The following is a 22,954-nucleotide window of genomic DNA, read 5'->3' as shown; positions in this document are numbered from 1 at the left end:
GCATTTACAAATTTCAGGCTCCAGTGTTTGTACAGTGCAGGACATTTCTTGTTTCCAGCGGCTGAGCTGCATACTTACTGAATAGGAGCATTTGCTTTTTTGAAATATACGGGTGGGTAACCATTGGTTTGGTGTGTTGGCTGCTGCCTGAAGACTACATGTAGTCAGCTCTTGTACATTATTGATAACCAAGCATTCGCCCATAATAGCAGTTTACAAACCGCACTAGTTTGATCTTCGCAGCGTTCCATTTATCTCTGGGAAACCAACAAAACACTTGTTCAACATCTCTCTCGAAGCGTAAGTTCTACTACACTATTATGATGTATGATATCTAATTAGCAAATACAGTATGTCGGGCATTGCTCATTCTTTGAAGGTTGGAATAGATTTTGGCACCACCTATTCCGGGGTAGCCTGGGTATGCAATATGGTCCCCCAGATACGACTGCAAAAGCTCTAACGCCACTTCCAGGCCCATACTGCGACTCCTCATGAGATAAATGTCATTCAAAAATGGCCATCTGGAGTGAGAACATCACCTCCCTCGAACCCTTTTAAATTTCCCCACTAAATTCTCCGCATAGGACAACGCAACCACCGACAAGGTACCGACCGAGCTAAAATACTACCCTGATGGTTACAAATGGGGCTGCGAGGTTTCCTTGGAAGTTGAGAAGCTAGTATGGATCAAGCTCCTCCTTGATCCGTCTCAAGATTCCTTTTCAGATGAATTACTGGCCAAAACCAAGGCCCTCATTCCCCCAGGAAAAGAACCGGTTCATTTAGTGATCGATTTCCTGACGAAATTGAAAGCTCACATCGAGGACGTGCTTGAAGGTCATTTTGGGAAAGCTCTTCTAGCGATTACGCCCATTGAGTACTTTCTGACTGTTCCTGCAGTAAGTTTCACTTTAAATTACTATGCACTTGGGAGGAATGGTCATTGATAGATTATTACTGCAGGTATGGAGCGATTCGGCAAAAGCACAGACTCTACATGCAGCGGAGGTCGTGGGTTTAGGGACGAAGAATAACCTCCGTTTGATATCGGAACCTGAAGCAGCAGCAGTATATAGTCTCAAGGCTATACAGCCAAACATGTTGAAAGTATATACTATCTGACCTGCTTAGTGATATGTCAGTAACTAATTTCTTAGGTCACCGATACGTTCGTGGTTGCAGATTGTGGAGGCGGAACAGTAGTATGCAAATCTCTAAATAGCTCCAAGAGATAACATATAATAACTGATTATTAGGACCTAATCTCATACGAAGTTACTCGTCTCGAACCCAAACTTGAAGTTAAAGAATGTGTCATTGGCAGTGGAGGAATGTGCGGTTCTACCTACATCAATCGACGTTTCGAGGCATGGGTCAAGAATCGGATTGGAGTTACTCAGTAATTTTTCCCCCCCTCAATACAAAATAAATGAAACTAATATACAACAGATTTAATAACCAGCGCCCTCGTAGTCGTGTTCATATGATGAAACACTTCGAGGAGTTCCTCAAACGAAAATTCGCGGACGATCCATCTCAACTTATCTATCATTGCCCAGTCCCAGGCATCAAAGATGATGAATTCGCAGGTGTCGAGGATGGCTTTCTCTCTATTTCACGTGCTGAAATGAGAGAAATATTCGACCCTGTCGTGAACGATGTTCTTAAACTCGTACAGCAGCAAGTAGCTGGTGTAGAGGCGTGTGGGCGTAAAGTCTCGGCAGTATTGTTAGTGGGTGGATTTGGTGCGTCAGCGTATCTGAAGGTTAGGTTGAAGAGTGATGTCTGCGATCCTAAAATGATTGCATTGATGAATCCAGTCAATGCGTGAGTGTTTAGCCCCTCATTTCCTATATTGGGCACAAACTGACGGTAGTTCAGCTGGTCGGCGGTCGCAAGTGGGGCCTGTCAGAGAGGCTTAGAAGGCGTATCGATGGTCAAAAATCAGCTTGCTAGACGTAGTTATGGGGTACTATGCGTAATGAAACACAATGGCACCGCGGGCGCCAAGGGTCAGCGCAAACACGTTTTTGTGGATCCTATGACTGGGGAACTGAAGATTGACAACCGCGTCAGCTGGTTCATCAAGAAAGTGAGTACCACTACCGTTATTTTTTTTTTTTAATTCATTAATTACCACTACCGTTATTAGTTTTATGAAAGAAACTAAATCGTACTCTACAGGGTGATATAATATCAGAAGAGAAAGCGGTTACCTACCCCTTTTACTTTACCCTCGGCATGGAACACAACCTTTTCGTGGAAAACACACTTCTCGCCTGTGAAATGGGCAATTTTCCCAAAAATGCCAAAAATCCTCGTAATACCCCTTTCTCTTACGACTCCCACTCCAACCCCATCTTCTTTGCCTTTTGAATTGCTAATTCCCTGCAATGTAGACGTGTTTACTGTGTGTAAACTTAAAACCAACCTCAACGTTGTGCCACGAGAGCTGTTCGATAAGAGGATTGCAGAGAATGGGCAGCCATATTACCATATCCAGTTCAATCTCTCTATGAAGATACAGAATGCATTGGTATTCGCTTTCGAGTTCAAGGGGAAGACGTACAGTAGTGTGGAGGCGACGTTTGCCTAAGAAGTATATACCGGGTTCCGTTTGTTCGTGTCATTCATTTGTCAGAGAAGGAGTTATTTGGGGACTTTTGTCTCATGAATTTGTCAGCGATTCTGCCATTGGATATGCCAGTATTTACAAAATTCACATTAGCGTTTAGATTACATCTACCGTAGTCACATTTACTAGGGTAAGAAACTTGCCAAGGCTCGAGTGATAGAATGTGATTCGCATTAACCCCTTTCTTGAATGGTTCCATCCACTGGCACAAAACCTGAACGTTATGCTGGAGTTGTGTATACGTATCTAAAAGCCGATCCAATGAACGTATATATGTACATGTATCCAGCCCGAATCTTGGACACACAAACCACGACTACGCCCAGCTCTACTCCCAGTAAGTTAGCTATCCATAGGCTAGCCCCCCATGTAGCAGGCACTGCAGACCCAACGTAATCAACTGAGGGAGATCGATATTACGGCTTGTAAGATCGGTCCACAAACTCTACCACACCCTCAAAATAGGCGATGTTTGTCGAACCTTGTTCTAAAAAGGTCAGACTCGAGCCCCAGATGCAATTCAAGCTGTCAGTCCTCCCCTGCAATACAGAAATATATATGTACTAGATATTTAATGAATCTGCTGCAGAAGTAGTGTAGGTAAGCCTTATTACACTAATAGATCGAGGGCAGTACATATATTTGATGAAACTTTATAAGCAGTGATATGCGTATAGAAATACATGTAATAATCTATCTCAACCTCTGCCAGCTCAAGACTAAGACCCAAAAGGAAAAAGAAAGGAAAAGGGGTATTCCAAAAAGACGCCGTTAAAAAAGTCAGCAAACCTCTCCAAATATATCAAAAAATCTAATTATTCCATCCCATCTTCTCCAGCAGTTGCGTCCTCAATCGCTCATCGACAGCCTCCCAGATCGCAGCGCTCCCCACTGCTTCCTCTTTTTCTCCATACTTCTCAACCCTCTCTTTCCATATATCTCTCATCATACCGACCATGCACGGCGCATTCTCGTCCTCGTCAGGGTACCAGTCACTCATGAGTACATCACGAAGAGCTGTAGTCCCGAGATGTTCAGGGGCACCCTCAAGCTCCAGAAAGTAACCATCGCACCATTTTCCAACACCTCTCGCCATATCTGCGAGTACGCGAAGGTCTTCCTTGCGGTAGTATGCCTCGCTGGAACACATGGTGAAAATGCCATTCCAAATAGCATTCCCGCGCTCGGGCTCGTCAGCGCTCATCCATGATGCGGCTGTGATGTACTCGTGTGCGGCTTTTATACAGTACTCCTCCTGGCGATCGGTATCGATTTGGAGGCCGGTATGGCTGTACATAAATCCACGGAAGGTGTATGCTTTTGCAAGAGGCGTGGCATAGTGCGCATAGTAGATGTTCCACCACGCATCATCGCCCATAAAGCCGTGTCGGCGCTCACTCTCTGGTGGCCGTGGGTTCCGCATGAAGCTCTCGATCACCCAGTTTGCAATATCCATGATATCATCGAGCTTTTTTTGCTGGTCCGACGGCGAGGTCGGGGTGTGCTGGTATGACTTTATCAGCGCCTGTGCCAGCAGGATCTTCACACCACGCAGGAAGGTCTCCTCCAGAGTTCGCCCTCGTATCGCACCATCGACCATCGGCCACATCTTTCTCGCTTCCTCAATCAGATCCACTGCGCGTCTGAACTCTGGCTCATCGCTCCCCGGCGCGCCTAGTGCTCCCAAAATGCATCCATTCATCAGCGAGGTACGGATACTGAGCTGCAGCGCGGGGCGGACCTGGTTCCAACCACCAATAACGGGATCAGCGAGACCATTGGCCTGGGTACGTGCGGCGGTGAGACGGGAGTTGTAGGCGCTAATCGTTTCCTTAGGGGAAAGGCCGGGCCCGATGGCATTTCGTTGCTGCTGCTCGAGCGCGAAGCAGAGGCGCAGCTTTTGGAGGCAAGTATTGTCGAAGCGGGCAACGCGATCATCTTCAAGAATGGAGGTGGTAAGTTCTTCGATAGTTTGAACCTTACCAAAGATGCCACGGGTGCCTGGAGGAGCACCGGGGATTGGCCCTTCATAGAACTGGTGTAGACTGTTGAGGGCGTTTTGGAATTGCATTTCTCTGTGAGGTGTTAGTGGCTGCGTGGAGGAGACTTTGGAAAGCGAGGAGTGACATACGCAACCCAGATTCGACGCAGACATGATCCATTTGGCGGCCATTGGCCCACGGGCTCCCCGTTTGCAATACGTCGCTCGAACTCCTTCATGACTATATGGCCGACGTTGTTCTCCTCCTTGATGACAGACTTCGGCGAGGATGGCGCCTGCGGCGCACCCGCTATTTTCTCATCAATCGCTACTCCCATTAGCCCTTCACTTCATACCCCCTGCGTCTCCCTCCATGTCCCAGAACCCACCTCTAACAAACTTCAATATCTCCCCCTCGACCGCCTCCTTCTCCTGCGGTCCCTTTGCCTCCTCTAAGCCAACCTCAAGAGCCTTCTTATAAGTCTCTTTTGCCTCTTCCCACCGCTTCATCGCATCCAAGACACTCGCTCTACGACGGTATGCCTTTGCCCAGTTTGGATTCAGCTTAATAGCCATGTTTGCGTCGTTTAGGGCCAGGTTTAACTTGTTCATTGAGAGGAGTGCTGCAGCACGGTTCGAATAGAGCGTTGGCGAGGCGGGGTTCAGTGCGATAGCATTTGTATAGAAGCTATGGGCGGCCGTGAACTCTCTATTTGTGCCGGATGGTTAGCTGGGGAGGGTGTAGTAGTGGGGGCTGGTTGGGTGGATGTACTGTTTGCCGAAAGCTGCGTTCCCTTTGGCTTTAAGGGCATCTGACTCGGCTATTTGGCCATCTGTGGGCGCCATTACTAGGGGACTTTGGTGGGAAACTCTTGCTATCTCTATGCTTGTGGTGAAGTGAGGTTGTGGGTGTTTTTGGTGAGCTTGGAGTTAGGCGATGGTGAGCACGAAGCTTGTTTGTTTAGAAGGTCCGAGCGTTTGCAGCCTGGGTTGCTGCCAAGAATGTGGCCTGCTTATCATTGGCATTACATGTAGGTATATCCCTCGGTTTATGTATACATACAATTACAACGGATTTCTGAAAATACATGTATAGTATGTACGAGTAGTTTCCGGCCTTCGGCCGGTACTATATGTATATCAATCAGTCAAATATACAGGCAAGCCGCTTTGTGGCTTATTTGTCTATTTGCCTGGCAGGCAAAGTCCATCACTATATCTAGATCTGATCTGGTCAATATGTGACTTTTCTGATATATTATCCCCATATATCAACGGATAAGTCAGACAATTTCTCCAGTTAAAACTACAGGTATATCCCTTTAACAGCTACCAAACCGCTAAAATCGAACCACTATCGATTCCCAGAACCAGTAGAAACCCTATTAACACTCCAACACCACTCAGCACAATACCCTATGCTAATATCCAACACAACATGTTTCAAGTGAAACAAAAACATCTCTCAATGAACCAATCAGAAGATCATAAAGCACATTGCATATGCAGATTATAATTATATACTTATTAGATGTATGTATGTACCTCGACTTTTGGCCTTGATCAATTGAATACAGACACAAAACGGAGATATTTTCCTTCCGTGGTTGAGCCAAGATCAGGAAATAATTAATTATGAGCCTCCGAGGATCAGGCCCTCGATCACGGTTATGTAGAGGTCTAGTTAGCTCTCTTAATTGCGGTTCATGCCTTATGATCACCAGGTTAATCGAATAGTCCAGCGTAAGCCTGAATTAGCTAGTATTTTATCTCACCCCCTATCCATCCTCCCATGACATGGTGTTCAACCTCAAAACGGCAAAAATCACTACCTCGTGCACCAAGACACTACACAGATAATCGAGTGATAAACCATGATCACTACATCCCTAAGCCCTACGAGCAACAATGTATAAAAGTTATATATCTATAGTAGCCTATATCCTGGCCAGAATTCACTGACAAACATCTACACCATTCATTTGGCTATAAAGGATATATTTTTATTTCGCTCTGTCCTCTAGCTTTCCACAAATGTGAGAGAATTTCAAAACGACAACCGCAGGCATGAATACGACCAAACTTGGAGTTTTTCCCGCATACATTACAGTAGCTTGATTGATAAGGGGTTAAGATACATATAGCCACAAGAACTATGTTTAGAAAGATGTTTCTTACTGATAGTTGTTCTCCGCGAAAAAGAGGCTCCTGACACTGGCAAATAATGGGTAAGTTATACTTTTCTGACAGGTTGAGGCTTTTAGGATTCGAAAGCTAGGTGTCTCTTTTTGCTCACTCTTCCCGCACTTTTAAGTCATTTAGGCCAAGGCCCAAGAAAGTAGAGAGGGGCCCAAGTCTTTCAATCAATAAACCATTAGAAAAGCGAGAGCATTGATAAGGATTATATATGCACTGGTAGTAAGAACGTGTATATCTTTATCTAGAAGCACTTCCCTCGATTCACTTTATATGTTTCACAACTTAATATTTGGCCGTCCGCTACTGCATGCTGACTGCTGATAGACTATGTATATCTGGAACACTGAAGATATATGGGAAAAAGCCCCGCTGACACTGACAAAATACCATAAAGTCCAAGAAAAACATATCCCTTTAACCCTTGTGATGGAAAGGTCTAGGCATCCTTCGTCAATGACACCGCTCTTCTTGCCAACAATGGGGACTCTCCCCCCATCGCTGTTTTCCAATCATGGGCATCTATACAGGCCTTTCTACTCAACAACACCGCCGGCCTTGTTCTCGCCCGAACTTCTTCCTCGTAATCATCCACTGCTTCTCTCAACCCCACCTTTCCCTCATGAACCTCTACCAACTTACCCACCAACTTTGCCGCATCCATAATTCCATGATTCGCAGCCTCTCCGCGGTCTAATCTCACCATTAGTACTGTGGGCACCAACAAGAGGAACCTACTTACACATAGTCATAGCATGTGCGGCATCTCCCACCAGCGTCGCTCTTCCATGCCGATTATCCCACTCTAGACATGGCCAATCTGCCAGTCTGACATCGGTCACCTCCGTCCCCTCGGGAACAGCCATTATAGCACTTCTAAAAGGCTCTGCAAACTCAGCTGCTTGCTGCTTCATTTTCTCGAGTCTCTCTGTCGAGTTTCTTGGTGCTTCCTCGCCGGGTGCGGGTCGCCAGGAGATGATGAGTTGGATGGTATAGTAATCTCCACCTGTTGCATTGGTTTGTGGTGTGTCGATCGCTATCCAATCATGTCAGCGGCATCAAGAGCAGACGCGGGGAGGAGACTCACTGGAGAACCAGAGAAAGGCCTCGGTCACTGGATGCATTCCCTGGAATAGGAGCGGATCATAGGCTCGGAGCGGAGCGGCCTGTTCAGGCGTGAATTGAACTGCGAGCCCACTGCTCCGGATTGGGAGAGGCTGCAGCTGATACATATCTGGGCAAATTATTTCACGGGTTCGAGATCTCGACCCTTCAGCGCCAATAATGATGCTCCCTGATGCTGTAGTCCCATCTTCAAAGAACGCTGTCACACCGTTGTCCGTGGTCTCAAAATTTACAAGCTTCTTGTTCCACTAGAAGTCCCGAATATTAGCTGCTGACTTCAAGAACATACAGATCTCACAAACAAACCTGAACAGGAATATCCTCAGACAACAACTTTCTCAATCCCTCCCTCTTGATCCTTAACCTTTTGTTCGGCGGCACCTTACTTTCCACTGCCCCTGTCTGTAAGTTTATAAACAAAAAGTTCCCCCGATCCACCTTCCCCTGTTCGGGGTCAACCTGAATATCGGAGAGCTTCTCTCGGATATGTGTGGGGAGGCATATGTCCAGGCTTGGAAGCGCCCAGTGGATTGTGATTCCCCAGCCTTGCCCTCTGGAAGTGGCGGAAATGTCGCGCTCGAACACTGTGAATGGAATATTATACTAGCACCCTATCAGTAATAGACAGGCGGGGAGTTAGGAGAGACGCATACCTTGCGAAGAGCTTGAGCGAGGGTGGTGCCGACCACTCCGGCACCAATGATCAGTACATGGAGTGGTGCTGATTCCTCGGCCTTTGGTTTTGCGTTTAATTGTGTCATTTTGCACCCTTCGCTTTTTTTCTTTCTTTTTTTTTTCTCTGCTGGCGATCAATAGTTGTGATACAGTGGTAGAAGCTGTAGCGAACTATTGCGGGCCAAGGGAGGAGATGTCCCTTTTTCTTACATGGGCGGGCATATATTACTTGCTAGCTATGGTTCGATTCTCCCGGACCCGGCACCCCTGCATAACTGATGCACTGCGCTCCTTCAAGCGACCTTCTGTTTCTATCTTTGAAAAAGAAAAATCGGGAAACACAGATTTCGGGAGACGTGATGTGCAATAACACATACATGGTTCCGAACGACACAGCCCACCATTCGTAACCAACCGTGACTGCCTTGACCCTCACAAATTTAATATCACGGTCGAAGAGTTGAATAAATTGAACTATAGCTATTGATTCTCGACAACTGGGTGTTTAATGTTGACTGTACATGTTGAATCCTAATCCAAAGAACTTGAAGCTCAACTATTGCAAGAACTCGGAACTATTCTCGTTTTCTCGCTGGTAGGACGGCGTGTTGACCTCTTGTTTCTAGGTTGTAGCAGTAGCCAGTGATCCAAAACAGGTATGGATAGGCTTAAACGCAATATTTTGGTATCTTTGTGCCCACAAATAAGAAAACCCGATACCTAAATAATGTCAGCTGAAGTCAAACCCAAGTTAGACAGGCCCCTTACTCTCCAGACCGGTAAACCCGTTGCGCGAACTTACTACTGACCGCATTCTGGAACTCTTCCATTGAGCCAAATAACAAACCCTGACAGAATGGACTGCCACGGTTGCATGATGGGGTTCTGAGAGCCATTTGAACAGCTCTTAGAGGTTGGCCACGATCCGAGAATATTAAAGTACATGTAGCTCGTGTAGGTTGGACTGTGAAGGTTAATGTTATCACGGGTCGTTGAGGTCGTTTCGCACCATGTGTTACTATGCATCACATCCATCGAAAACTGTCACTTTAGTGGGTACAAAAGAAAAAATAAATCGGTTACGGCTGCGTCTGCGGCTGCGGGTATATTATCTGCCTATCTGCAAGGCCGGTTATGTGGCTTCTGTGGACCAGACAGTAAGCACGCAGATGGCGAAGAGCATCTTTCAGACCAGCAGGGATTATTTCAGCCGTGGGGCAGAAAGCTTGTTAGGTGGGTCGCCAGTAAGGAATCATGGGGTGTCACTCGTGGTATTTAAGGCACAATGGGGCGCTCCCTATCTCGACACGACACAGGCTATGGTAATCTTTATTATGAGAACGCAGACCCAGCTTATATCATAGGAGCGGCGGAGCTAGGACCCAAGGCAGGCTTTGTATTTTATTACGGCGAAGAAGATTTCCCAGGTTCTGCCTGGCAACCATATTGAAGACTATGAAGATAGACACATGTAGAGAGTCCGTATCATACTAAGGCCACATGGCCCTTACGAAGTACGGTGGTAGATTGGTAGGTATCTATGAGCTCTACAGAGCTTCGCCTCTATCTATTTCCATAACACTCCCAAAGAACGCGTACATACTCGTCTTCATAGAGGAAGATCGACTTTAACCCCGATATGACATGAGGGATCACTGCTCCCCCACATATTTCCTTAGGGCACCCTTCGATTGGACGACATTTTAGGCCTAGCACATCACATACGTACACTATTTACCACGGAGACCAGGGTTATAAAGGAATAATGCAAACGTCGCCCCCGGTATTGCTAGTATGAAGTACCTACATGTACTGGTATGTGCCTCTTCAGTGTGCGTATATTCTTTTTTCCGAAAAACACCGACTATTGTCATAAGATTCTTCCGCGGGGGTCGGGTTCTAGGTATATTGCCAATCCTTTTTCCATAAAACCACATCAACCCTTGCTCAGTTGGACCGGCAATGATCAAAACCACATCAAAATCCACTCTGCACGTACGTACTCCCAAGACCTTACAGGCACCTATACTTCCCCTCCTCCCCCACTCCCCCCACCCCCCCGCATCGCCTAACCTACCCAAACGAATTCCTTTTTCGAAAAACAAAACCCACATCTGTACCCCGCATGTCGTCGTGCGTGCAGCGTATTAACCCAGAGTCAAGATAATGCAGTAATACAAGCACAACATCCATCCCCTATTCCAACCAGCCGGGACAGTGTGTTTTGCCACGCGAGAAGCATAGACCAACGTAACTAAGCTTGGAAACGCACGTCCCTGAGCTAGCCATCTAGTAGGTAACTAATCAACTACCGGTCCGAGAACTGGCATTCCCAGGTTAAAAGTGACTCAATCTGAAACAGGATGCACTGTGGATTGTGGAGAGGTAACCAATCTGAGCCCGTACTTGAACCTGAGCTCTGGCGGGGTAAGCATGGGTGGCCCATATGTAGGATTCACTGGGATGCATTACTGAAGGAACTTGGAGATACCCAAATATAATCAAGTCACAGAGATAATACTGGGAGAAAATTGAAAATCAATGTTTGAATCTCGTTCCATCAGTAACTTTTTAACAGCCAACTAGCCACCCCTAACCCCCTAACCCTAACCAAACAGACAGAAAAATATTAAAGAAAAACCCGCGAATAATAAAATGTATGTAGGGGGGCAAACAGCCAGAAACCCCACTGCCCTTCCTATAAAACGCTCCATTATAAAGATAACTTGTTATCCCACCAATCATATCCTCATCTGAATCTAGTCGGAACAAGATAATAAAAAAAGCATGTATCTCCAGTTTGCTCCACACTCCGTCCAATAATTCTATTTTTGTTTACCATGTATCTCTGCTTCTAGTAGATGCCAGGAATAATTCTGTATTTGACAATGCTGCAGTACTTTTTCCAGTCGGGGCCATATTTCCCTGTGCACCTCGCGTCATCTCTCCCGCATCTTTGAATCAGGAGAATGGTCATAAAGATCGCATATGTCCAGGGCAGAAGGTTGTCGACTCCGCAGACGGCGCAGACGCTGTATGAGAGAATGAGATCTCCGAGGTAGTTTGCGTGACGGACGAAACCCCACCAGCCTAGTTGTGATTAGTTAGTTAATTATTTATTTGTGTAGATAAAAAAAAAGGAGAAATAAAACCAACCAGAGCAAAGAAGCAAGGATTCGTGATCCATTCCGTCCTCGGTCTTGTAGGTCGCCTTGATCACTTCTGCCTTCTTTCCCCAAATCAAACATTCTCCTCCGGTACGTCTGACGATATCCTTTTGGTGGTTGACAGAGCGGAAGATGATGTACCCAGACACACCAATCGTAAGGAGAGCCACTGCGACAGGCGTGGGTAGATCAACGGGGTAGCGAGCAAGGTATTGTGCTTGCAGGGTGTAAACAGTTGGCAACCAAACCATTGATCCCCAGGCAAGATAGAAGCCATAGTGGTCGTGGCAGATATCGATGGTGCGGAGATACCTATAGTAGGTAAATATTAGCGCTAGTAACGAACAGCCTAACAGAAAGCACTAACCAGTCTTCGTTGATAAAGAAGTCTACGACATAAAAAGCATGCAAGATGTTTACGATAATCATCGAGTTTGTGATGTAACCGATTCTCTCGTATTGCCAAGCAGCGTAGGACAAGTCACTACAAAATGTCAGTGATCCTCTCGGTAATAAACCCCACGGAAAATAGGAATCTTACATCAAAGTCCAGGCAACAATTCCAGGTCGTCCGTTGTGGAAAAGCTTGAAGTCCCACCATTGCCCAAATCTTGGGTTAAGCTCAATTCCCATATAGAAATCATAGATCCTCGATCCTGTAAATCCAAAGTCAGATTGAATAATTCACGCCACAGCCGCATTTAGGACCGAATTGCCACCTACCACTGAACTTCCGGTCGTCGGGGTGTGTGGGAGCCAAATGGGCCTTCACGTATGAAATCCCAGCCAAGAAGAACCCGTAAACATTGAAAACCACCATCAAACCATCCCAGTTCTTTGCAATGTATGCCGGGTCAAGATAACCGTAGTAAACTGCAACCACGGCAAGAACATGGGTAAGAGCCCATGCCTGCAAACCATTGACCTTGTAAGGAAGAAGATGCCCAGCCGGAGTGCGCTGACCATAACCGATATTGCTCGGAAGCCATCGGTAGAGAATGGCCTGGAAAATGAGCCAAGCAGCGTATCCCAATGTTGCCTTTATCGTTGGTCGAGGCGCATAGAGCGCAATAAGCTCTAGGGGGTTGTTTGTAGCATATGCCCACAATGTGTTTGTGATGCTTCCGTTGAAATGGGTAAGGGCAACGGAGAATAGAATTGCCAATATGGGGCAGAATACCATGATGGCGCCGCAGCCCAAGACGCTCAACCAAGAGTCGCCATTAAACCGGCCCCATGAAGGATTGACATGATTCTCGGGAGAACCGTCACGCACTTTTCGGCGGTTAACTGCTTTCTTCTCACTGAAAGCAGAGGTATGTTTTGTGGCAGACTTCTTGTGGGATGTAGATGTAGAGATAGGAGCAGAAGTTTCGGGGTCAACAAAAGACTGAGAGGTGAGAGAACCACGCAGGGTGGACTCTGTCGAGCGAGCGAGCGAGCGAGGATTCAGCACCATTGTAGGTGATTATGGGCAATGACAGTAATGAAGGGACCGTCTCTCTCTCAATTGGATGAGATTCGAATGGGATGGGATGTGTAAGGTAAGGGAAATGGAGGAATCTGGAGGGAGGGCCCAACGACTATCTATGTACTTCAATCATAAGCACAGACATAAGACAGAGTAGTACCAAGGAGACCAAGACCAGACACACACAAACACGCACACACACCCTCTCTCTCTTGCCCTCTTACCCACAGTAATGGAAGGGGAAGGAAGAGTTCGGTTTGGGGGGGGGGGGGGTGAACTGTGGCTGGGGTGACGTGTCTCTCCCGTCTGCTTCTGTCTGGCTGTTATGTACATGTAGCTACATGTACTCTAGTTCTCTACTCTACTCTACTCTAGATACTACTCTAGAGTACATAATGTACCCCATCACCTGCTGCTAACAGTTGCTGCTGCTTGCTTCACCTGTGGGGAAGAAATGTGACGGTGAGACCTGCTCCAGAAAGTGAATTAAGTTTAACAAAGCTAATTGTGTGGTTAGGAACGATAAATTTGTACGTTATAGATATCATTCTGTTTCTACTGGTTTTGTGGAAACAAAAACCGTTCAAACCAAACCGCAACTTGCAAATCCCCACGTTTTACTCCATTTCCTTCAGACAGCCATCCCGCACATATCCAATCCCTTCCCCAGGTGTCTCCTTTCTCCACATACACTAAAAACCTCTGGTTCAGTTTGATTGAGCCTCATCTCCCGGCCCTCCTACCCACTCTCCGCGTCTTCACCCCTCCCAAATCCTACTTTTTTACTGCTGCACATGGGCCAAAGAAAAAATAAACCCTCCCACATCCCCCTTTTCACCAGCTGCAGGTTGAGCACTGGAGGCGGGCAAGCAGGCAGGTTGGCAGGCACACAACTGGGCACACACACTCTACTCCACACACACACGGGAAGCCTAGCTGTAGTGATATCACCGAATGCAGCCTGGCTGTAACTCAGCTCAGCCAAATGGTAGACACTTCCAAGAGTTCCGAGCAAGGCTGCTTCGCCTCACTTTCCCCTCTGGGACTGGCGCTGTACGACAAGTGGGCCCTGCCGATCTTGGATTGGCACCGCCGAAAAAAAGATCTCGGTTATCTAAAGAACCTTATCTGTATGAATTGGTACCTTATCTGGCCGGCCGCAGTATTTGGGTTGCATCTGCTCGCCGGTCAAGAATAGAAATTATCATGGAAGCTTCCACATATGTATGTTCCCAAAAACTATGGATTATACATGAACTAAATTCATGTGGTTCTCTGTTCCCTCGAGTTTTGTTTATTCGCATAGCTCTGTCAATCAAACACTTTTCCGAAAGCTATAAGAAATGATCAGCACAATCGATCCTCGGCAGCTATCCCGTGCCAATAAAGTACGTACAGCTCGGATCACTCCCCGAAAATTCAAGAAGACATGAAAACGGGAGTAATTGGTACCACTGAATTATACCAAGGTGTGTAGGTACGACCTATAATATGTAACTAGCATTACTAGATGCACCTACATGTAGTAAAGGTTATTATATGTGTTCAGCCTCGCAGGTTGAAAACAATCCAATGGACTACATATGTAATCTTAATCAGCAAATAGTAAGTAATGGCACACATCCACAGAGAGTTAAAACGGTGCTTAATTCCCCTAACCCTGCCAGATTCTAGTCTGGTTTAGCCCCTAGGTGACGCGTAACATCGCATTGGGACGCGACACGCTCCATCCCCTCCATCACCCCAAGTCCCAACCGATTCCTAATCAGAAACCCCAACCGATTTCTCTAGGGCAAATTCCAATCCTCAAGGCTTAGCCTGGGCCTGGGCGGCCCTGGAGTACATGAGGTACGACCGACCGGATAAAAATAGTGCCCATCTTCCTATCCTATCTAGAGTACATAGGGATCGAACGCTGTCCGCTACATTAGTACTACTGCGAGACTACAAATACCAGAGCGAAAACCGGGAGGATAAACGTTATTTCCCGCTGTGCCCCAAGTTTAAAATTGTTTAGGGGACTGGGCGGAGCTGTCATATCACCAATGGATAGCCAGTCTCAGAGGCGAACCACAACCGTCTCTCTTTAGTGGCTTTAGTGGGGGGTGATTCTATTACCTACAGGTGCAACGGGTTACATCAAAGAGTATCAGTGTATCACTTGTGCTCAACATCTGCCCTAGGAGTACAAGCGCGAGTTTTCTTTGAGTTTGGGCCGCTTGCAAGTTGCGGGTGGGATCGGTTCCAGCTTCCAAGTCTCTAGCCTTGTAGTAAGGGTAAGGGTTCCTCCTTAATTTGTATCTTCCACGCAGACTTGACTTTCTCGGTGTTTTCTTTTAGGTACTCTATTTTATTACGGGCTGTCAGGTGATTACGCTTCTTAGTTCTTCCGTGTGGGACGTGCAGAGCCTAGATTCGTGGAAGATTATGTATGAAGCTGCAGCAGCAAGCTGAAGCAACTGGCACTCTAAGATCCGGTATTCTGGAATGATTATCGGAAGGCTTGTGTTGATCGAGTAGAGTAGTGTCACAGATATGATATATACCAAGAGGTTTAATTAAAAAAACGTGCCTCGCCCACCCTCTCTACAAATCCTTGAGTCTTGAGTGGCTGGTAGGGTTTTTTTCCGAACTTGGCCTTCCGGCGTCCGAATGACCGGGTGGTGTTACGAAACCCTCTTGGTTGATTGATCGAGCTTGTATTGATTATTGGCTTGGTACACAAGTATCCTTTGACGAATACAATCACACTGTCTCACTCGACTTTACACCTTATCCTCATGGGAATGTCACGTAGACTGACTGGTTGGTCAGTTAATTTACCCTACCAGCTGCAGTGAGCTAGTGTAGGCACCAAGTGTGCTTACACGTCCTTACAAGTAGAGTAACATAGCTGGGCAGTTAGACCCACTCTACAAGCCTACTCTAGCACGGAAACCAACAGCACAGTACGTACTCGACATTGAATTATCTCATATAATATCTGCTACCGAAGGCATGCGTAGCTACCGTACCGAATACCAACTCACAGGTCTCGGATAAAGAGTTTCCGGGCTCCGGTGCTGCGTGGCTTTGATGATTCTCGCGCGATCCGTGTCGGCGAGGAAGAGTGCACAGATATAGTTAGGGCCTGGCTGGAATATGCTCTAGTCGATCCGTTTTGATAAACGTTACAAATCCCAAAGAAACCTCCGAGATGTGTTACTCTACCGCCTTGGTGGAATCCGGAACGTCGCGTCCTACCCTATCTCTTCTACGTACTTTATCGTCAGCCCTCTTTGCTCCCAGGAGACCCTGGCTTATAGGCTTCTAGAAATAGTTCCTTCCCCAGCCAGCGGGAGGCTAATAAGATTGTTCTAAGCCTACCCCGATATGATCAATATGCCCGATCCTCAAGTCATCCCATCTAAAAGGAGGTGGTAGAGTGAATATCTGAAACGCGAAGGGATGTTCAGTCCAGCATACCACTCTAAACACATGCACCTTACAGATAGAGTACTCTACTTGAATACCTACATGGTTACTCCCTACTCGACTACAGGAAGTACCGCGTACGATGTAACCTACTATCTTGAACGTACCCTGACAAGGAGGACTTTCGCTTCGCCGCACAGGTGCAGTGGTGATTATAGGATAGCGCGAGCGTGTAGCTTGCCTCGTCTGCGCGGCTTGTTAAGTATCGGGCCTTTGGCCGGGGTTATCTTAAAGTGGTCGGAGTGGGGGGGCTTTTGGGTGGTGGGGTAAGCACATGTTGCTATGATTGGTGGTCGAGGGTAATGATAATTTTGTAGGATTTCGATTGGGGGATTCACCTTTCCTTTTCCTTTCGAAACCGCGGGTTTATCCAATTTGCTCTAGTAATCTAGATAATGACTCGCGAATAATAAATTGAAGCACATAGACCTGATAATGCCTTAGAAGATGTGTATATGGCACGGAAACCCCCTTTTTTTCTTCGGAAAAGACCTAAAATGACACTTTCTGGTATACTTGATGCAGAGCAACACATGCGGAATGACACACTTCTACGATCCAAATTGACATAGTTCAAAACATCGGGCTCTTTTAGAAGAATTTATCTTCTTTCACGAGATAAAGTCCAACCTGCATCATATGATGAATATCTTAGTTACAAGTAATGACTTCCGGAATCTTGCCGTCTTTTATTTGTTTTGCCGGCAGAACAATAATAATATTTCATCAACGGGTTCTTCTAAAAGAGCCCGAAGATTTGAGCTGTGTCATTTTGCATTATGTGTTGCTCTACATCAAGCGTACCAGAAAGTGTGTCATTTTAGAACTTTTCCGTTTTTTCTTTTATTTATTTGCAAGAAGTAGCATTATATTATTTTAACGTGTGCGGGTATATACGTCCCCAGAGAACTAGGTACAGTAGAAAATCGTGGTACAGGGAGATTCTAACTAATTGCAAGTACCCGAAACTGTGACAACAAATCAAGACAGTATTCTAGAAAACTTTCCATCCCCGCTCAAGCACCAATTTCAACCAGTGTATTTCCTACCAATAGGCGGCATAGATGTCGTCCTCGCCTTCAACATCAATGTCGCCCTGAATCCCGAGCTCGTTTTCGTTACCACCCCTCCCCCAAAACCTTTTGCCATCACCGTACTCGTTCTCGACGTCACTCCTCCCTTGGAACTCGTTCTCATCGTCACTCCACTGAAAGTCGGACTCGTCCTCGCTCGAGTAACCGTGCGTGTCGTTGTCAATTGGTTTGTTGGTGATGCTATCGATGAAGCCGAAGATCGCGTACAATCCATCCATATCTTCTTTCCTTGTGTCTCCATCGAGACAACCTGCGAAGTCGATAAGGAGCGCATTTCCATCGTTGTCAATCATAACATTATCTGGGATTGCCCTTCCCCAGATGATATTCGCCCTATGCAACAATTCGACCGCTCCACCAATCTGGCTCTTCCATTTCCACCCTTCATCCCCGGTGCAGGAGGGAATTCCTTTCAACTGCCTGACCTTGCCTTTGCGGGACCTTATGACAATTCCGTCAATCATCTCTCCGCCCTCCTGATTCGCGCCAATTCGGTCGACAACCACGAACCCTACGAGTTGCTGGATTGTGTGCTGCCTTGGGGCCCTCACAATTGCATCTACCTCACGCCGAAACGAATCCGCATTGAGGTAAAAGCGTGCTGTCTTGACCCAACAGCGTCTACCTGCAACTACAGCGGTAAACAGCCCCCTCTCCAGCTCTTTCTGAAGCTCAACTTCCTCACGCTCAAATGTGAGAACCCTGGGGTGAGTGTTCTTAATCGCATTACTGGCACCGACGGCCGGATAGACTCTTGGGGAATTATGGATAGTGACTTCCAGCCCGATTAGCTGTCTCGGAGTCGTGGCAACCTGGAGCTTGATCGGGGGCCCGCGTTCTCCGGTGTACAAGTCATCGTACTCATCCGAGCATGGCCCCATGAGCATCCTCGCCGCATAATCCTTGCGGATTGTAGGCAGGAAGAGATTTACGCAGGAATTTGCGGAGAGACGCTGGCGTGGTTCGTCTTTTGCTCCAAGAGCATCCCAAAAGGCGCGGAGACAGACGTTCTCGGCACAGTAGTTGTAGCTCCTGTTATAGTCAAGGAGACAATGGTAGCGGAGCCTGCCAAAGTCGAAGATCTGCTCGAACGTGTAACGAGTTACATAGAGAGCACGATTGATGGGAACCATCTCTGCGGGGTCGGTGGTGTCGTGGCTGGGCATCTTCTGTTGATGCAAAATCGTTTGGCAGCGGATACAGGGACGTTCCCGAGATAGGGACTTAAGGGGGCCGATGGTAGGAGGTTTAGAGCTGCCTTTCGGAGGAGACATTCTTGAAGAGGATATCAACGGGGTTGTGAAATGCCGACAATGTGGGGATGATAGGGACGAAGAAGGATTGAAAAGGGTGTAGGAAGGATCACCGAGAAGAACCAACGGGAGACGTCAATTAAATCTTTTAATGGACTACGTAGCCCTCTTTTGCTCTCTTTGGCTCTTCGTTGTTGGTTGTGGTTGGTGACGGACAAGAAAACGGTAAGTATAGCCACCTCAGGTTTGATGATGAACGAGTGATAATTCATGAAGATATATCAACTACAAAATTTACACCATCCGTAGAATGGTTTCTCAACAGTTTTAACACACAGAAAAATTTGAAATTTAGCCCGATACAAGTACAAGTCAGCTCAATCTTGTTCAAAGCTTCATATCACTCAAAGTTTCAATCACCTGTTATATCAAACCTCAAAATCAAACTACGTACAGTATGACACAAGCAGAACCACCCAAGTACGGCAATCATACTCACTTAGGCCAGGTTATAAAGAAGAGCTTGATGAATCTATTAGACTTTAGTGGCTAGTGACAGGATCTTTAGAGGTCGGAAGATGTCGTCTACGGGCAAGGATCTCACCAAGCTACCAGCCTACGCGGACTTCCTTCACTACATCTACCTAACTTTCACCCCATAAATTTCAAAAACCTACCAAGCTCTAGTTACGACGATGTCCTAACCCTCTGTCCCATCCGTTTGAAACGTCACGGAATATCTCCTCTATGCTATAGTTGGCTCTATAATTTTAGTAAGTTGGTCGAGTAACTCTAGCGGTGTCGACATACATATGTTCGCTTTATCAACTGTATATACTTACTCTGTGTTGAAGCTGACATGTCTCATATGTGCTGGGCTAGGTATAGGTCATTGCCTCTGTCTAAAGTCTCTTGTGGCATTTATATAAGGATATATCGATTGCGTACAGACCTCCCGCAGGATGGGCGAGAGACCGATTGGTAACACTCCCGCATACACCTAAGCATCGTTTTGGGGTGTATCAGACTGGGAAGGATACAATCATGAAAAAGGACAAATCTCTAACCGGTCTAACATGTGTTGGGCCCAGAGGAAGTTTTATCACCTGTCCCAGCCCTGGGATGGCCTATACAACTATTTGGATACATGTGCTGTGTATCATGGGAACCATTGACCCGCAGGTTATTGCCGCTGGCCTACTGCAGCTGCTTCTCTCCTTACTGCAACTATGAACACGGGAGTACAGGGTCGATCACGTGCCCTACGTGTACGAGCAGTGTGACGTCGAAAGTCTCGGTGACCTCTCTCGGCAGTACATAACCGTATGTCACGAGGCAAGGCACTATTCTCCGGGGCGGAGTAAGACGTCCCTCAAATAACCCTCATGTGGGTGCACCCCTTGCATTGATATAGTGTAAGTACCCCTAGTTTGGCTTTGCTGTTTGTTGTACGGAGGGCCAGAAGCTACGGCTATGTACTTGATGGAGTGAGCTAGAAGGTTACTCCGGCATCAACAGTGGATATAGAAGATTTTAAGCAGGGCCGGTGTTATTTAATAACTCAAAGGTCAAGAAATCCGTCGATTCTGCGTGGTCGACTGGGACAGAAGATAGGAATATACGGCGCATGCATATGCACTAGGAAGTTAACAAGTATAGGAAGGGATGATTATTCTAAAGATTGAGGAATGCAACTCCTGTCTCGATACCAGCCATTTACAAAAATGTAGATAAAGCCTGGCATCTGCATCAACAAGATTCCCCAGCACCCAACAAGCACATAATGAAACTACTCATCGTCCTCACAAGCCTTATCCTCACTATGGCTGCCCAAGCACTGAACGAGAAATCGTATATCCCACCTCCACGTTGCAAAGACGATCTGGCCTACAACTTCTGTCTCCCTGACTGTCTTGAGAATGGGAAGAAGATTGAGGCATGCTTTGAGAGCTGCGGTAAGTGGGCTCAGAGAGGTACTGGTGTAACTATAGGAAAGAGGCTAATTCTATGATCAGAGATACAAACTTGTTAGTCAAACTAGCTAGGCCTACAGAGAGTTGAGATGAAGGGCTAGAAACATATGGAGGATAACCAAGTTTGTTTTTTGTAGAGTGGCTTCAATTTTTGCGGGAGCATGGGGGGCTGTGATGCCACATATAAGAATGACAGAAAATAAGTTTATAACATAGATATATTCTGTTCACCATCCCTCATATACTTCTCAGTGATTCCATGTCATTCAGCGTCCTATTGAAATCCCCACGGGAATACCTTCGTTTCAATATATCCTCACCTTCAGTAAAGCCTCAAACCATGGTCTGTCATTCGACGCCAGTGGGCATCACCCTCACCACTTACAGCTATACCCCAGCATGCTTTGAGAAACCCGAACAAGCGAAAGTCAATACATCTTTCACTTTCAATACAGAATACAGTGTCCGGCATACTTTGGCCTACTGGATCCATACAGGGGCGGGGAATTATATAGATCTTGATCTGTTATTTTGTGATGCGTTTCAAGAACCCCATTGGAGTGGTCTCTCCAAGAGCGACTTGGAAAACCTGGAGACTACCCTTAGAGAGCGGAAGGTAGAGGCCGTAGTTCAAGTAGTAGAATCCTTAGAAGCGTTGTGGAAGAAAGGGGTGTATGTCTGCCCTCCCTAATATGACAAAGCTGAATCTCTTGTTGACTTTATCCTATATAGATACCCGCCTCATCAAGGTGACCTTTGGCTGATTAGTACAGCATACGAAGTATGGAATGGCCTGACTGAACAAGTATGGGAGCTGCATCTTTTGGTAAGACTTACAGGTTCCCCCCACAAATTAGCCTGCATTTATTAACCCATAAACTAGAAGCATCAAAAATGTTCATTTGACGACTCGCCTGGAGCGCCCTCGCCCCAATCGCAAATCTTCAACCCAGCCGAGAGAGACATCCAGCAGAAAGAACTTGAAGATTTTGACGGTAGCTCTGATGGTCAATATATCAATCGCTATTGCTGGATGACGGGAAATCTCGATGGCGCTTTGACTCTCCCTGGCATGGCTACCAGGCCAGAAGAGGACAATATTCCTGCCCCTAATCTTTCAAGCCCCGAGATTGTGAGCGCTGCCTTGAGTTATTGGGATAAGAAAAACAAAGATTCCGACTACTGTGACCTTGAATATTTGTCGTACCTGTGGTCAGAGAAATTTGGAGGGGATTGGGAGACTAGCCATAACCATCTCCAAGGCCTAGGCATCAGAAAATCGGTGGCGGGATGGGAGATTGTCCTCGGGCTTAGACAGGTTCTGCTTGAGAGGATGTATGTCTTGGTTACCGTTTATCTTTGACGAGACGTATGATTGCTAATGCACGTTGTTAACAGGTTCCCGCCCAGGGATAAAATTGTTTCAATGGTCCAAAAGAGCTTCACGAAGTGGAATCGATGCAGCCACGATGTTCAGCTAAGAATTGATCAAGTATAGTGCCAGAAACGCCTTTAAAGCTGGGAGCGTATTAAACTGACATGAATACAGAAACTAGTCCAGCTAGGCCCTTCTGCGCCTCCGCGTGGAAGAACCTCAAAACCGCATACCCAAGTGGGAAAGAAATCAATCGTCGGGAGCTTTGCTAATGAAGGTGGGCTATGACAAAAGGATGCGTAAGGTATTTTCTAAGGACTTTTTCGAACGTCGAAAGGCCTCGGGTGGCTTTCAAGTGAAACGGGTTGATTGGACTGGTGTACGGGTAAACCCACGCTGGGAACAAACAGATGTTGTAAAAGGCATTCCTTAATGAGAGCTGGCGTTAAAGATTCACTAAAACTATCATTATATCGTTATGATACTTAAGGGACTTGTTTGGTGAAATGTTGCGCGCGTGGGACCGAAGTTC

General features: G+C 46.5%; 6 protein-coding genes across 6 annotated transcripts; 2 read left to right on the top strand and 4 right to left on the bottom strand.

Annotated features, from left to right (window-relative positions):
* Positions 1–158: 158 nt before the first annotated feature.
* Positions 159–2,599, top strand: LAJ45_08095 (uncharacterized protein; the record flags this gene model as incomplete). Its single annotated transcript, XM_046117648.1, has 12 exons — positions 159–163; positions 244–300; positions 352–421; positions 476–529; positions 588–902; positions 967–1,110; positions 1,161–1,205; positions 1,260–1,402; positions 1,453–1,830; positions 1,885–2,095; positions 2,188–2,323; positions 2,403–2,599. The coding sequence occupies 12 exons, from the start codon at positions 159–161 to the stop codon at positions 2,597–2,599; spliced, it is 1,755 nt and encodes a 584-aa protein (XP_045969297.1).
* Positions 2,600–3,449: 850 nt separating this feature from the next.
* LAJ45_08094 (uncharacterized protein) lies at positions 3,450–5,465 on the bottom strand (the record flags this gene model as incomplete). The annotated part of the gene is made up of 4 exons (XM_046117647.1): positions 3,450–4,713; positions 4,770–4,947; positions 5,009–5,328; positions 5,392–5,465. The coding sequence occupies 4 exons, from the start codon at positions 5,463–5,465 to the stop codon at positions 3,450–3,452; spliced, it is 1,836 nt and encodes a 611-aa protein (XP_045969296.1).
* Positions 5,466–7,254: 1,789 nt separating this feature from the next.
* LAJ45_08093 (uncharacterized protein) lies at positions 7,255–8,701 on the bottom strand (the record flags this gene model as incomplete). Its single annotated transcript, XM_046117646.1, has 6 exons — positions 7,255–7,508; positions 7,558–7,851; positions 7,903–8,188; positions 8,247–8,342; positions 8,400–8,543; positions 8,594–8,701. The coding sequence occupies 6 exons, from the start codon at positions 8,699–8,701 to the stop codon at positions 7,255–7,257; spliced, it is 1,182 nt and encodes a 393-aa protein (XP_045969295.1).
* A 2,768-nt stretch (positions 8,702–11,469) lies between these two features.
* Positions 11,470–13,241, bottom strand: LAJ45_08092 (uncharacterized protein; the record flags this gene model as incomplete). Its single annotated transcript, XM_046117645.1, has 5 exons — positions 11,470–11,705; positions 11,772–12,094; positions 12,150–12,266; positions 12,324–12,438; positions 12,506–13,241. The coding sequence occupies 5 exons, from the start codon at positions 13,239–13,241 to the stop codon at positions 11,470–11,472; spliced, it is 1,527 nt and encodes a 508-aa protein (XP_045969294.1).
* Positions 13,242–17,772: 4,531 nt separating this feature from the next.
* LAJ45_08091 (uncharacterized protein) lies at positions 17,773–19,095 on the bottom strand (the record flags this gene model as incomplete). The annotated part of the gene is made up of 1 exon (XM_046117644.1): positions 17,773–19,095. The coding sequence occupies one exon, from the start codon at positions 19,093–19,095 to the stop codon at positions 17,773–17,775; it is 1,323 nt and encodes a 440-aa protein (XP_045969293.1).
* Positions 19,096–21,387: 2,292 nt separating this feature from the next.
* LAJ45_08090 (uncharacterized protein) lies at positions 21,388–22,545 on the top strand (the record flags this gene model as incomplete). Its single annotated transcript, XM_046117643.1, has 4 exons — positions 21,388–21,719; positions 21,780–21,873; positions 21,931–22,382; positions 22,446–22,545. 4 exons carry the CDS (start codon positions 21,388–21,390, stop codon positions 22,543–22,545), a joined length of 978 nt encoding a protein of 325 aa, XP_045969292.1.
* Positions 22,546–22,954: the final 409 nt, after the last annotated feature.

Source organism: Morchella importuna (assembly GCF_003444635.1).
Source record: "Morchella importuna strain M04M26 chromosome Unknown Morimp01GS027, whole genome shotgun sequence".
Taxonomy (NCBI): Eukaryota; Fungi; Ascomycota; class Pezizomycetes; order Pezizales; family Morchellaceae; genus Morchella; species Morchella importuna.
This window is presented reverse-complemented; position numbering and strand designations above follow the sequence as displayed.